Raw genomic sequence first — 16,092 nt, 5'->3', positions numbered from 1 at the left:
CTGCTGGCTTTGGTAGAACCCTGGCTAAGAGACTTACCCTGGTGAATCTCCACCTGGGCTGCAATGAGGGGCTTCATGGCCCAGGCTCACTCAGCTATCCACCTATTCTAAACTCACTCATCCCAGTGGATCTTGGGTTTGGATGACACTGTATTAGTGAAAGCAGCCTTGGATGCCAGTGTAAATGTTAGGGCTGTGATCTAGGTCTGGACAAATCCCAACTTGAATCAGGCCAATTGTTCTGGGTTCGATGAGGTGCACCCAGAGCAATCTTGAGAGTAGTGGTGGTTTGGCAACCACGTTTAATTAGGGTTTTAAACCCTAATTAAACATAGGGGTAGTGCCAAGGTGAAGGGGGTGGGCGGGAGATGTAGATAGAAATTCTCACCCGGCCTACTTTTAACCGCTTTGCCACCACAAACATTAGGATTTAAAATACCGATTAAACTTAGGGCTAGATCAGGTCATTCTAGGTTGAATCAGGCAACAAACCAGATTTGAGGTGGCCATGTACAGCCCTGCTTAATGTTATGGTATGAGGAGGAGGTGTAGCACAGGCAAACTGGTATTTTGTTCAAAGGGTTAAGGATTAGCTGATTTCAGTTTTGCAAAACACTGGGGGTATGGGGTTGGATTTTTTTCTTCTTTTTTACTGAAATGTGTTTATTCTATAGCAAGATAAAAGCATTTGTTTTAGATAAGCAAAATACAAACAACTCAATTGCTGCTATTATAACTCATAAAAAAGTATAAAAACAGCATAAAAACACAGTAAGCAATATTGCAGTTAAATCATTCATGTTACCAGTGTTTACATTAAAGCCTCATTTATGAAAACTTTACAACACATGATATGAAAAACTTACAATTTTTTAAAGGAAATATTTACACTGATTATTCAGATGTAGCAATTCTTTTAAATAGTCTACTGGTATTACAGCATATATTTTTTAAAAACTCACATTTTTCCTTCTTACCTATTTTTTTTTTTGTAATAACAGTGCATTTAAGTGCATTTCCTTTTTTTAAAAATACAGTGTATTAAATCTGAAAGTTGTCACCCAAACACAGGATAGAATATTCACATCTTTTTTAAAAAAAAACAACAACAACTTGGAATGAACAGAACAGGGTAAGAATATATTTTGTAACAAAGCACTGTAAGTGTTTAGAGAAATTATAGCTTTGATGGTAAAGATGGGCTCTGATATTTAAGAACTTTCACTTGCAGGTCCCCCCCCTCCCACTTCTGGAGACATATTAAAAAGAGAAAAAGGAGCTTTGGCAAAAGTCTATGATTTTTACATTAATCTTTATATATATATTTATATTTTTATATATATGACAGAGAAAAACACCGTCAACTACTCATGTCATACGAGTGTGATTGCATGGAATCCAATCAACATTTTACAGGTAGTTACAACTGTGCTTTTTAGGACTTCATGAACAAAAAACCCCCAAAAACCCCAAATTGGTTGGAAGTGCATTCACTAATCAGTTTTAATCTGGAACTGTGAAAAAGACCAAAACTTTTTCGTTTCACTGCCCAGGCATATCCAAGACTATGTAGTTCACATGTTATGGGTAAAGTTCAAAATAAATAAAGAAAACAAGAGAGCACAGCATTTTCTTTAAAAAGATCGGAAAGAGAGGGGGGGAAACAAATATTTATAGTCAGCTAAATGAATATACACAGCTACATTGTAGTTCTTTATTGCCTATCTAATAGACAGCTTAGAGGCTCACTCATCTGTTATGCATCCCTGCATAACTACCATCAGCAATGTACAGTTTCCAGCCGTAAACAGTCCCCCTTTGCTTAACTCACAATGCAAAGCAGCTTTGCAACGTGTGTCTTCAGAAAATACTGGCCTGCGATAATAGCTGAGTCTGTGTCTGGGTTTGTATTTGGGACTGGTGTTGCTGGGGGGCTGGCGGGGGGCTCCCGATGCTGGGGATCGGGGAGGTGATCTGTGAGGCCACTGGGGAATGTTGCTGAGGTGAAGGCTGCGACTGGTGCTGCTGCTGCTGCTGCTGCTGCAGGTGCTGCATCTGCTGCTGCTGCATCTGCTGGAGCTGGTGCTGCAACTGATGCTGAATTTGCTGCTGGCTCAGCTGCTGCTGCAGGTGCTGCTGCTGCTGCAGGTGCTGCTGCATGTGGTGCTGGAAATGCTGCTGCTGCATCTGCTGCTGGATCTGCTGATGCATGTGCTGCTGGTGGAGCTGCTGCTGCTGCATCTGCTGCTGTTGCATCTGCTGCAGCTGCTGCAGCTGGTGCTGCTGGCTCTGCAAGGAAGGGCTGACCTGGGAGGGCGCTGACGCCGACGTGCCCACCATGCTGCTTCCCATGGAGCTTATCAGCGAGGTGGAAATGTTTGTGGGCATGTTGGGCGCAATGGTGACCGAGGCAACTATCTGATTCATGGGCAGCCGCATTGCTAGAGGCTTGGGGGCGATTGCCCTGGGGAGTGACTGCTGGAGAGTCTGTGGAGAAGTGGCCATGGCCGTGTGCTGGGAGAGAGGGGCGTTCAGAAGGAGGGACGAGGACAGGTTTGTAGACGCCAGCGTTTGCTGAACAGAACGGATTGTTTGGGCTTCAGCTGACTCAGCAGCAGCCTGCATTTAAGAAAGAGAAGTTCATGACAGTTAATACAGGGGCCGCCTCTTATGTTTTTATATTTATACGTTTATATTTATATTTGTCACATTTGCATTTCTCTCGCACCCGAGGAGCTTGTAACAGCATCCTTGGCATCTTCCCCTTTTTCTTCCTTTCTCTTTATTAATAATTTAAAAAAACCACTTTAACACAATTTTAATAACAAAGAACAATCCCCTTCCCATCTCAGGGAGGACACAAGGGGTGCTTAAACAAAAGGCAAACCAAAAAAACAACAAAAACATTAATCCATCAGTAAAACCCATCAGGAAGTGACACGATTCAAGTCCATTGTGTTCATTGCAGCCAAAAAGTTTTCTATACTGTGGGAAGGAGGAGAAAAGGCTAGAGCCTTTTCGGGACATTTGGAGGGGGAGGACTAGATGTTTTTAAGGCATCAAGGAGGAGCCTGTTGCCAAGATTCAATTTCCTTGCAAGTATTAATTGGTAGAGTGGAGGAGCCCTCAAATATCTGAAGATAGCTTAGCTGATCAAGGATATGAAACCCACAAGCGAAGCCCAAGACAACCTACTACACCTCACAGACTCGCTCTGCATTGGGTTCTGATTTCTGCAGATACCAAATCGCTTCTGCAAAAGAATAAATTGCCAACAGTCTCATACTGCTGTTTATTATAAGAGCTTTCACGAGAGCTTTATTCAATAAATAATGCAGCATATACAGTAACTTGATATTACACCGCCTTGTAACATGCTCTATGGTTTTGCAGTGCTTTACTCAAAGACCATTTCTCCTCTTTTTCCAAATGGATAGTGCCCAGTTATATTTATAGTACTGAAATTTTGCTGTTTTCTGGTATGTTGTTATATTTGTTATTATGTTGTTGTTGTTCTGTTATGAAGCTGTGATTTGCAATGATTGATTTTGAGACCTATTCCTGTCTTCTTTGATGTAAGTCACTTTGGACACGATTCTTTTGTGGAAAAGTGGCATACAAATAAAATTATGAATGAATGAATCTGCAAGAAGTCCTGGTTGCACAGAGAGCAAAGCAACCTGATTTTTATAAGTGGAATAATGCAATTGTAGAGTTGGAAGGGCCTAAAGAGTCGTCTAATCCAAACCTCTACAACACAGGAATAAAAGATGGATATACCAGGGACTTAGTCTCAGTCCATCTGCATACAAAGCAAGAGCCTCTAGATTACTGTCCTTCCCCAAAGAGAAGGCTGGTTAAAAAAACAAACTCTCTGCTTATTTATTTATAAGGTGAAAAGAAACCACACTGAAGGCATTGCACTACTGGATGCGTAACTGAAGTCAGACTCAAGCTCACCTTGGAAACCAAACTTGCTCTGTAGGCAGCAAGTGCCTTAAGGTATTCTTTCTTGGCAGCTTCTGTTTTCCGTTTATATACCTGTTAAAAGACATTGCAATTAACACCACCTTCAGTGTTTAAATTTCACACCATAAAGTAGCTCTTGCCCGAAGAGGGATGTTATGGTCTTGTAAAACGAAGAAAGTCAAAAGGGACAATGCCAACTCTGCAACAAAAAGGTTCACAAAAGTGTGTGGCACTCATCCCTCCTCTCCTTTAAAACAACGAGCCAAAACTGCTACTGTGTACATTTTCAGCATTAAAATGGGAAGGAGTTGGAGCTGAGATGATTTTAAAAAAATCTCCTGAATTCATCCTCCTCCCTCCAAAGGTTACCTCTTCCATTTCTGTTTGCATTCACATCAACCATCAGTTACTTCTTTGACTCCATTTATTATATCACTTCCTGGAAGCAGTTTCATAGCCAATTAGAAATGACTGTGATGATGTCACAGAGCATAAATTAAGCCTTGCGCTGAATGGGTTTTGCTTTCTCCCAGTGATGTCATCACAATTACAAAATTTACTTGCTATATAAAAGCAGTAGCCTCTCAAGGGAGAACATTTCACAAGCAAGTTCACCTCATTTTCATTGATGTTCTGAACTTGCTTGTGAAATGTTCTCTCTTGAGTTCCATTCAGCCCTCACTGAGATTTTAAGAACATGGACGTATGAAGTTGCCTTAAACCAGACCATTGGTCCATCTAAGTTCAGTACTGTCTTCACTGACTTGCAGCAGGTCTCCAGGGTTTTAGACAGAAGTCCTAACTGGAGACAGCCAGGATTTAACCTGGGACCATCCATATGCAAGGTTAGTGCTCTGCCTCTGAGCCTTGTCATTAAAGGGGTAAACCCATTACTAAATGCTCTTTCATGCATTAGGGAACAGAGAATGCCTCTTAAGATGGTCCTTGCATTTTTAGTAAGTATTTACATTCAGAGCAATATTTTGCAGTGCAATGCACCACCGTCCAATAAATCAGGAACTGTTTAGCCGGTCAAAAGTGTTTTTCATTGATTAATTGATCAATCAAGTCAATTAAAATATTGCAACCTTACTACTACCACTGCAATCAGAGAATGACAAGGGGCTGATATGAAGCCAGATCCTTAACTGGGATGATAGGAAACATAACTGTGCTCCGACTCGTGCTGCTGCATTTCTAATTAATGAAGTCAAAAGGATCAGCACACTAATGTTTAATTAGGACTTTGGCATCTTTCAGTGCATCGCCCCTTTCTCCCCCAAAACTCCAAAGGGTCCCTTGGTTACCTGCTTCTGCTCTTCTCCTAGGCTATCCCACATAGACGCTACAATTTTTGAAACCTCTCCAAAGGTAGCATTGGGGTTCTGCCCTTTAATTGCTGCTTGTGTATCCCTGAAGAACAGGGCATATGCTGACACTGGCTTCTGTGGCTCATTGGGGTCTTTCTTTTTCTTCTTCTTTGGAGTCTTGGGCTTCTTGCCAGAATCTGGGGCAGCTCTCTTTTCTCCTGCAGCCTTGATAAAGAGCAACAAAACCAAAATCAGTATCCAGCATGGGATATTAATTATAAAAATCAGCTATGCATACACAAAGCTATTTATGCTCTACTTGAAAAGAAGGATGCCAAAAGACCACAACATAGGGGAAATAAAAAGAAGACCTTTGTAGCAGGCATTAAAAAACAATTCAAAATCATAAGACATAGAATATATTTCTGATCATGAGGGCAAGAAACTTACATTTCTAGTTTATTTTTTTTAAAGTATCCATCAGAGGTATCACATTCACCATATCAGGTGCTCATGCACAACTGGAAATGCAGAAACAGTCTTGTCTATGGGCAGCATTATACAAAGTATTTGAGGCCATTATCTAAAGCTTGTTTCTGACAAACGTTTCACAGTGCAACACCAGCTCCCACTTAAACCATATACCAAACTTGTAGCCCTCCAACCACTCACTTAGAATGCTCTCAGAAAAGAAGCATAGGTCACCGATTTCCATTTTTAACAGAGGTGTTTGTTTGTTTGTTGAAGCCTATCAAATGAGCTTCACATTTGCTCATAGCCCACCTACTGGCCCTGCCAAATGAGCCTATTTCCTCCACTAGCTCCTTCACCCTGTGTTGTCCGACAAGCAAGAGTAGCCAGCATTAGAGGTTTGCATAGTTCCATATGGAAGCCAACAGCCTATCAGATGAGTTACAGAAATAAGATACTCAGTATGAAAGGAGGAGGAAACCACTCGTCATTCTTCTTTCAGCCTTTTTGTTAAGGCTGCTTACTATGGCTTTTGTTCCTTTTTCCGGGTCACAGAACAATTAATAGAGTCATTATTCAATCACGACTGAACTCCAATGAGTCCCTCTGCAGCTGCCCTGCATAGCCTGTAGGCAGAGTTCTGGTGGAAATGGCATTTGACGGATCCATGCGATTAATTTCAGGCCTTCCACATGCTCAACTCCCATGGTCTTCATCAAAAATTCTGCATACATAACCTGCACAACCAATCTCTTTATTTAGCTTTCTATAACCTGCTCTCTATCCCTCAGGCTCAAGGCTAATAACTGCAAAGTAACAAAACAAATAAATGCAAAACTGTGCTATGTTAGACATAGATATTCCAGCCATCGGGCATCTGCTCTTTGTTTATATCCCAAAATAGGCTGTCATTGTTCAGAGATATTTCTCAGTTGGCTGTCTATCCTTTGCAAACCTATTTAATCTGATATGAAAAGGAATTTGAGAGCACACTCAAGGCTTTCCCAAAGAGGTGAAGGTATTTTTTTTATTGATTTTTTTTATTGAAGAATGTTTAGGTTTTTGGTTTTGTAAAATGAAAATTAATTTGCAAGCAGGTATGTCAGTCAGAATTGCTGCATCTAGAAAATGAGGAAGTTGCTATAAAGAACCCTATACCAGCAACTTTTTCTTTCATTTATTTCTCGCTTTTTTCTTCAAGGGGCTCCAGGTTTTCTCCCCTCCTCATTTAATCCGCACAAGAACCCTGTGAGGCTGGTGAGGCTGAGAGGCAGTGGCTGGCCCAAGCTCACCCACTGAGCTTCATGGCTGAGAAGGGATTTGAACCCTGCTCTCCCAGTTCCTACAGTTAAGTCCCACACTCGAACCATTACACCACATTAACACACACCAAAAGCCACAGAATAGCAGCATAGCATCATTATGGTAAGCAACTAAATAAAGCTACTGGGTGATACTCAACTAAGTTTTATTCAGAGCAGACTCACTGAAATATTGTATTTAATTACAGGGTATCAGAGTTTTTAGGGGGTTAACCAGGCTGGGATAGCTGGGATAGCAGGCTTGTTGGTTTTTTAATGTCTGATGCAGATTTTTTTCAATTTCATTGTTCTGTATGGGACAATGACAATAAAGATTATCGTATCGTATGAAATGATTCTACTCTGAATAAAACTTAGCTGAATTCCACTCACTCCTTTTTGCCCTTACTGAACTCTTAAAAACAAAAACAAAAGTTTGGTGGTGGGAGAGAGAGCATCTTTTTACAACACATGATAGAACTTACCCTGTTTGAGTCCTCCGCGTCTTCCTCATTTATAGAACTGGATGGAGAAGGGGTTGCCGATTTGCTCGCAGGAGGGGATGGGGAAGTGTGTGGCACATTGGTCCCGCCCAAGTTCAGCCCCAGTTGAGCACTGAGCTGGGATTGGTTAATAGTGGTCAGCTGGTTAGGTGACATAATTCCCGAACGAGCAGCGTCTGTCATATGAACAATGGATCTCATAATCAAAGAGTGGTCCTGGCGATACTGAGGCACATCTGCATGACTATGATCCTAGAAAGAAAGAAAAAGGTGGGGAAATATGATATTAAGCTGCTAGAAATATCAAGTCAATTCCTGTGCCCTACTCCAACTCAACTTATAACTCAGCCTAAGGATGTGCAATGTAATCACTAGGTGTTATTTTCCGGTTTACTGTTCCACCCACTTCTCTCTCCATCACTTACTGTTTCTCAAATCTCCAATTCTAGATTGCATTCCCCTCAGGGAAGGGATCTGTTCTACTGCACTCTTGTAAAACACCATTCACGCTCATGGTGCTATATAAATTCAAAATAATAATCAGGATTGGCAGCAAGCGTTGGCATACTAAGGCATCTGCCAGGAGCCCACAGCCCAGCAGAGGCCCCACCAGCATGAGCCCCCTGGAGCTGCTCCTGCTCTTCACAACCACCTCCCAAATTTATGTATTTATAAAATTTCTATTCCATCCTTCCTCCCCAACAAGCCCAGGGGAGCAAACTATAAGTGGGGAAATAATGAAAAGCTCTTAAAAACAATTCCAATACAGATGCAGACCAGGGAAGATCAGAACGCAAAAGCCTTGCTGAAGAGGAAGGTATTTAATAGGTGCCATAAAGATGCTGCCTGTCTAATATTCAAGAGGAGGGAATTCCAAAAGGAAGGTGCCACAACGATAAAGAGCAGATTCCTACATTATGCAGACAGATTTCCTGATAAGATGGTATTTTCAGGAGGCCCTCACCTACAGAGCACGGTGAGTTAGGTATATAAGAGTTGAGGCAATCTTTCAGGTATCTATTATTATTATTATTATTATTATTATTATTATTATTATTATTATTTATTTATTTATTTGTTTGTTTGTTTGTTTGTTTGTTTGTACCCTGCCCATCTGGCTGGGTTTCCCCAGCCACTCTGGGCGGCTTCCAACAAAGATTAAAAATACATTAAAATGTCACACATTAAAAACTTCCCTAAACAGGGCTGCCTTCAAATGTCTTCTAAATGTCAGGTAGTTGTTTATCTCTTTGACATCTGATGGGAGGGCATTCCATTGGGTGGGTGCCACTACTGGGAAGACCCTCTGCCTGGTTCCCTGTAGCCTTGCTTCTCGCAGTGAGAAACTGCCAGAAGGCCCCCAGCGCTAGACCTCAGTGTCTGGGCAGAATGATGGGGGTGAAGATGCTCCTTCAGGTATACTGGGCCGAGGCCGTTTAGGGATTTAAAGGTCAGCACCAACACTTTGAATTGTGCTCGGAAATGTACTGGGAGCCAGTGTAGGTCTTTCAGGACCAGTGTTATATGGTCTGGTGGCCACTCCCAGTAACCAGTCTAGCTGCCGCATTCTGGATTAGTTGTAGTTTCTGGGTCACCTTCAAATGTAGCCCCACGTAGAGCGCATTGAGTAGTCCAAGCGGGAGATAACTATAGCATGCACCACTCTGGTGAGACAGTCCGCAGGCAGGTAGGGTCTCAGCCTACAAAGCTGTATATGACTTTGTACATCAAAAGTAGCCCCTTGAACTTCCTGTGTCCCAATGTTATAATGCAATAATTCTGATACATGATTACAGTAATCCTTGCTTGCCTTGAGCTCTATTTATATTTCCAGAATGTTTTGCTTCTGGTTTCCCAGTGTTAAATTCACAAACTAAATAAACAAAGAAAGCTTGTAATACAAATGTATCTGAACCAGACAGGAGTTGAAGTTGCCTAATTCCTTCTGGGTAACTTTTCCTGTGAATTCTTACTCCTGCTTATAATAAAGGAACTCTCACCTAGGATTATTATTGTTGTTATTATTGTTAATTTGTGTATACTGCCCTTCATCCGAAGACCCCAGGATGGTTCACAACAGAAAAATACAAAATGAGAATACAAAATACATAATGAAACAAAGGCAAGCCAATATCTCCCAGAAACACATTTAAAAAGCCACAGACTGTTAATCAGCTGAACACCTGGTTAAAGATAAATGTTTTTGCCTGGCACCTAAAGATGCATAATGAAGGAGCCAGGTGAGCCTCCGTGGGAAAGCATTCCACAAATGGGGAGCCACTGCAGAAAAGGCCCATTCTCATGCTGCCACCCTCCGATGATTATTGTAGGGTTTGGATTAGTTCATATGGGGAGAGGTGGTCCTTGGGGTATTGCAGTCCCCAGCTATTTAGGGTTCAATAGGTCAAAACCAGCACTATGACTTTGGCTCAGAAACTAATTGGAAGTCAGTGCAGTTGGGCCAGGATTGGTGTTATATGCTCAAACCATCTTGCCCCAGTGCCAAAACTGGACCTAAACCCTGATTGAACTGGATCTAGAAAATCAGTTTCCTCCAAGAGCATCTGGATCTGGTCTGCGACCATCCACTCAAGAACATTTCCCAAAAAGGGGAGACAGGCTGGTCTCAGGTTTTCTGAATCCAGGGAGGGTTTCTTGAGGAGTAGTTTTACCCCTGCCTCCTTCAAGCAGGCAGGGACCACCCCTTCTCACAAGGAGGCATTAATCACCTCCCTGGCCCAGCCAGCTGTCCCCTCCCTGCTGGTTTTTATCAAGGGTCCAGTCACTCTGGCTGATCCAAGTACCTTGTCCACAACCTTGAGCCTAAAGAACTGAAATTCATCCGACACAACAAGACCAGACAATGCTCTGGACACCCCTTGAGATTCATCTGCTATAATGGCAGATTATATTGGCAGGGGTATCTGGAAGTCATTCAGAATCTTTTTAAGGATATCACTTTCCACAAATTAAATCACCCCACCCAAATCCTGCAATGCCACTGCCAATTCTGCAGACAGTGTCTTACTGCCTTAAGGAAGAGTTTTTAAATGTTAGAAAATAAAAAGACTTGAAGAGAATAATAATTTGCTGGGGGGGAGATAGGGTGTCAAGGCATACAGAGAGCTATTTCCTGGTGGTTTCTCACCTATAAAAAGCTGCTCTTTTCTCTGCCACAAAAAGAGGTTTCCCTTAGTCCTTATTCAAATAAATCATAATATAAAGACATGGTTTAACAAATGCTTTACTCTAAATCTTGTCATTTTGGTTCAGTTTGAGGCTTTTATTGAAGCTAAGTTCTGCTGACTTAAACAGGCCCAGAAACCAATTTCATAGGCAAGTCTATGAATTCTTAACCATTTCATCTAAGATGAAATGCATGGTACTGCTTTTGCCTCCTGTTCATACTTCCCTTCTCTACTTTTTTCTTGCAGTGGGAAGCTTAAGAACGTCCTGAATTCATTACGTTAGAGGTGGGGGACTTGTGGCCCTCCAGATGTTGTTAGACTCTAAATCCCATCATCCTTAACCACTGGCTCTGCTGGCTGAGACTAATGAGGCTTGGAATCCAATAAAAACTGGAGGGTTGTAGGTTCCCCATCACAGATGCAGATGTAGATGCTTGTACATCTGCAGCAATGCATTTGCCCATGGCAACATGCAGACAAAACCCCAGTAGCCTAATACATAATTACAAGAGAGAAAAGTTACAGAGGGCTGCAAAAAGGAGATTTTTACAGAGGTGGAAATATGAGGACACATAATACAGTTTAGTAAATCAGTATTTTGATATAATATTTGCTATAAAAGCTGAACATAATTAACATAATTAACATAACATAATTAACATAATGCTAGACCACTCACATTATAAGGCTTTAACTTACACATTGTTATTCCAAAAATTAATGGACAAAGACTGTTTTTCAATAAATCTATTCATTTTCTTGAATAAGGTCTAGAAAAATAAATCAATTTAATTACAATGCCATATCCCTTTTTTTCTTTTTAGCCAATTTGCAGTGCACATCCTGACAGCAACAAATAAGTTAAGTGATAGTTTTAGATCACTGTTTCTACCTCTCTTTTCAGATACTCAAAAGTCACTTTGTTTAGGTCAAGTGGGGTATTGCATTATGGCACTTCATTAATTTTATCTGAACCTATCATATGTTAAAGTTGTATTTAAGTATTTATTAAATTTGTTACATTTGCTCCCCAAAGCGTTCAGAGTGATTTTACACTTGAGTTTGCCACCCTAAGAAAAAAAACAAAAAGTCCTCTCAAAAATCCTGTGAGGTAACATTGGCATGAGGCCACACTGAGGGAGGAACTAGAAGTTTCCGTAAAGGTGCCTTCTCATCCTCTTGCAAACCAAGAGAAGAAAATGTATAGGATTACAGGACACAACTTTATACCAAAGCCAGACCAACTTGGGTCCCTTCAAATTCAGGAGCTAAATCTTCAAACATTCAGCAGATGTGCTACCACTGAGCTACAGCTCTTCACCATGCACAATTCCATACACCTCTAACATGTCTCCTCACCTCACGAACTTCATATCATCCAACTTTTTCTAATCAAAAACTGGAATATGTTACCATGCAAGTTATGTGATCTGCACTGTGCTCTCGCTCCCCCAAAAGTGGGGGGGGGGTTTGCGGGGCCTGTTTTTTGGGCACTACATGAGATCACGGTCCCCCTAAAAGCATTTTGCGGGGGGGGGGGGGAGATCACAGCAGCCAAAATAGCTGCCACAATCTCATGAGAAAAAAATGGAATGTCCCATTTTTTCCAGGGCACTTGGCAAGTAAGTCACTATCCTTTGCTAAACTAAAAAGCCCAAGTCTTTCCTCACACTCCCCTATTTTTTACCTATTCATGGGCTTGGGCTTGGATCTCATGCCTTAGGCAAGTACACTGCACCAGTCTTTAGGTGGCAACATAGCAAGTTGTGATTTTACAGCAGATCTAGCCCTGCACATTTGGATACAAGCAACCTGATGTACCATATTTTTTGCTCTATAAGACTCACCTTTTCCCTCCTAAAAAGTAAAGGGAAGTGTGTGTGCATCTTATGGAGCAAATGCAGGCTGCGCAGCTATCCCAGAAGCCAGAACAGCAAGAGGGATTGCTGTTTTCACTGCACAGCGATCCCTCTTGCTGTTCTGGCTTCTGAGATTCAGAATATTTTTTTTTTCTTGTTTTCCTCCTTCAAAAACTAGGTGCGTCTTGTGGTCTGGTGCGTCTTATAGAGCGAAAAATACGGTAAATATCTAACACGATGCCAAGAAAAGTAATATAAAATATTTACAAATCATGTATTTGTCTTGTTAAATGTGCCGAGATTTAGGCTCCTGAAAAAGCCTGAAGCCACTGGAAGACTGGTTGTTAACTGCCTAAAACTTGCAGTTCTGGAAGTATGGGGGCTTCTGGGACCCTGTTGCCATAAGTAATTGGAGAATTATGATTCAGGGCTATCATGAAACAATTCTCCATGTTGACACTGAAAAGACTCCTGAAGCCATTGACCGATTTTGAAACTGGAGAGGTGGGAAAGGACAGGGTGGCAGACTGCCCAGGATCCTGAATATATGAAACTGTCTTATAATGAATCATGATGATTAATTCATCTGTACAGTACTGTGTGTAGCAATGTCTTTCCCCAGTAGCAGATCTCCAGGATTTCAGGCAGATATTTCCCCCCCCCCCAGGTGTACCACCTGATATCCTTTTAAGTAGAGATGTATGCATGCAGAGTGTGTCTCTGCCACACAACCACAGATACTGACACTGCACCCAGATTTTTTAAAAAAAAAACATCAGTTCACTTTGTGCCAGAATCTAGTGCACAGTTTGATGCTAGCTAAAATGTATCTACAATTTTGCTTTAGAAACCCACTTTAAACTTTGTCTCCTTACAATCCTGCAAGCATTGATATACATGGAACCCTAAGAACATAAGGAAATCCTCAATGGCCCATCTAGTCTGGCATTCTGTTCTTACAGTGCCCAATCATATGCCCTAATGCAGTGTTTTTCAACCACTGTTCCGTGGCACACTAGTGTGCCGCGAGATGTTGCCTGGTGTGCCGTGGGAAAAATTGAAAAATTCGAAAGATTTAAAAATAAAGTATTTTATAATTTTTCATATTTCTGTTTACTTACTATTTCATAATAAAGTAATTATAAAATACTTTCTTTGTGTTCATTTGATTCCTATTCAAGAGAATTACTTTATATATAGTCAATATAGGCACAAAGTTAAATTTTTTAACATTTTCTAATGGTGGTGTGCCTCGTGATTTTTTTCATGAAACAAGTGTGCCTTTGCCCAAAAAAGGTTGAAAAACACTGCCCTAATGGGAAGTCTAAAGGCAGGACAATCCCCTATGTTTAGACTAAAAAACCATGGCTGCAGAAATTATTTGGGACCAGAATAAAATGCAGTTTCTTTGAATCCTGACTTTTTGAACCTGTGTGGGTTGTCTTTAAACAAACTGTTTAGGGGGCCTGGATTAGCAGATTTCTGTGGGTTTTTTACTCTAAATAGCTGGCAAAATCAAATCAATCAATTTAAAAGTATTGCTTAACATGACAGGTAAATCACAGTATAGAATAATAAAACAAGAGAGACCTATATAATACAACAGACGTGGCAAGAAATGAAACATTAAGAATTAAGCATAAATCAATAAAAAGCACCTTAATGAAAACTTGGTAATTGATCTTTCAAATGGAGTAAATCACCGAGTTCAGCTCAGCCCATTATTTACCTAGATTTAAATTCCTTTCATACCATTTTCTAATTTTATTTTGGCCACGAAACATGCAGAAGTAAAACAGATACAAGAACCCCAGTTTCCCCAGTAGTTTATTTTATATTTGCCTTCTAAAATTTGGTTTGTGCCTTGACTGCTTCCATTAAAAAAAATGGCTACTCCGTATTGTCACATACACTACTTTTTAAAAAGCAAGAATTCTATGTTCTGGCAAAATCTAATAATACAACACTGCTCTGTTCAGTTGGACTATCACCAAAAGCAACAACAATCCCCAAATAAAAGGAAAAACCATTGCCATAAAGACACACGTGAATCGAAAGCCGAGAAAGAAATGCCTCTCTGGGCACAATGTATGCATCTCAGTGTTCTGAGAACGTTTCAACTCTCATGCGGTTCTGCAGAAGGAAACCAGCAATTGCTTTCCCTTGACCCTTTCAAGTGCACCTCTGAGTGGGGCAAACCAATATTTGGCCCTGAATAAAATTGCCTACAAGGTTCTCACCTCTCCAAATGTCAGAATGATATTTTGGGAATGGGCTCACTGTGTGCGCAAATCTATGGGTCAATGCTTCCCCCCCCCTATTTTTTCATGTTCTACAATACTGAAGATTCGAATTACTGCATAATACACAGGTGACAGAAATGAGAGTAACCTCAAGGAACAGGAACCGTTGGAATGGCTTCCTGATTTCCCAATGCTTATTCCACAGCTTTCATTTTTTGCTACCCTTTTACCCGGTTAAACTTCCACTTGCTGTTCTGCAAAAAGAGCAGCATCCTGCTGCCAGTGACAACTAACTTAGAAGCACAGGGAGGTTCGCCTGGTGCCATTTTTGTGGTCTTTTTGGTGCCAGGTGAAGACTTTGTTACTCACTCGCCTTTTAACATAGGGCATCTAATCTTTAAATCTGTTTTTAATGGGGGCGAGGGGTGTACAGAAAGTTCTGTTTTGCCACCTTTATATAGGTCTCCCATTTTTAAACAGGTTTGTGCTTCAGTTTTTATTTCAGTTGGGTTTATTTACTCATTGCAAACTGCTCAGAGAACTTTTACATTATGGGGCAGCGCAGAAGTGCCATAAATCAAACCAAATAAATAACAGGCTGCTTTTTTCTTTTTTTTAAGAACCAGAGCAATTTAGCAAGGACAGTATGCTCACTGTCCAGCAAATCCCCGCAGCAAGCCCAACTGAAAGCATCTTGGCAGATACGCTTCTTTTGGCTCCACCGGTGCAGTCAAGGGAGGTAAGTAGGAGTCTCATTATCCTATCAGTGTGATGCCATCCGGAGTTAACTCTGGGAGGACACCACCCTTGTCTTCAGTCTAGAGATATGCCAAATATCCATTTTGCTCTGATGGTTACCAAAGACTGATGGTTACCAAATACATGGTATGCAAAAGAGAGAGGAAATATGTAGGTGTTCCTACTATAGATATATGGTTTTATGATGTATTGTTGAATTCATCTGTCAAAAAATGTGTCAGAGATGTACAGTAGTACCTCCGGTTATGTAACCCTCTGGTTACATAAACTTTGGGATGCAGAAGTATTTTACCGGGTTTTGCCGTGCGCGCATGCGCAGAAGTGGTCTACCACTGCACGCGCATGCGCAGAAGCGGTCCTCAGATTGTGGAAACCTCAGGATCCAACTGAACCTCTGGAACGGAACCCATCCGCAACCAGAGGTACCACTGTATATTCCTTTTGTGGCATGTTATATGTCCAATAAAAGTTTTCCTGGACAACCAGCTT

At 41.1% G+C, this 16,092-nt stretch overlaps 1 protein-coding gene across 4 annotated transcripts in view; it reads right to left on the bottom strand.

Moving 5' to 3' along the window:
- Positions 1 to 629: 629 nt before the first annotated feature.
- The window catches only part of TOX3 (TOX high mobility group box family member 3), a 95,241-nt gene continuing 79,778 nt past the window's right edge, over positions 630 to 16,092 (bottom strand). For all 4 annotated transcript variants that reach the window (XM_028740153.2, XM_028740155.2, XM_077931534.1 and 1 more), the window contains 4 exons: positions 7,537 to 7,806; positions 5,277 to 5,504; positions 3,961 to 4,041; positions 630 to 2,619 (listed from right to left, as the gene is read on the bottom strand). In XM_028740153.2, coding sequence (XP_028595986.2) covers positions 1,861 to 2,619; positions 3,961 to 4,041; positions 5,277 to 5,504; positions 7,537 to 7,806 — 1,338 coding nt within the window. In that variant the 3' untranslated portion in view covers positions 630 to 1,860. The remainder of the gene's footprint in view (positions 2,620 to 3,960; positions 4,042 to 5,276; positions 5,505 to 7,536; positions 7,807 to 16,092) is intronic.

Source organism: Podarcis muralis, chromosome 7 (assembly GCF_964188315.1).
Source record: "Podarcis muralis chromosome 7, rPodMur119.hap1.1, whole genome shotgun sequence".
Classification (NCBI taxonomy): domain Eukaryota; kingdom Metazoa; phylum Chordata; class Lepidosauria; order Squamata; family Lacertidae; genus Podarcis; species Podarcis muralis.
Note: the sequence above shows the minus strand (reverse complement) of the source record. Positions and strands in the feature narration are given on the sequence as shown.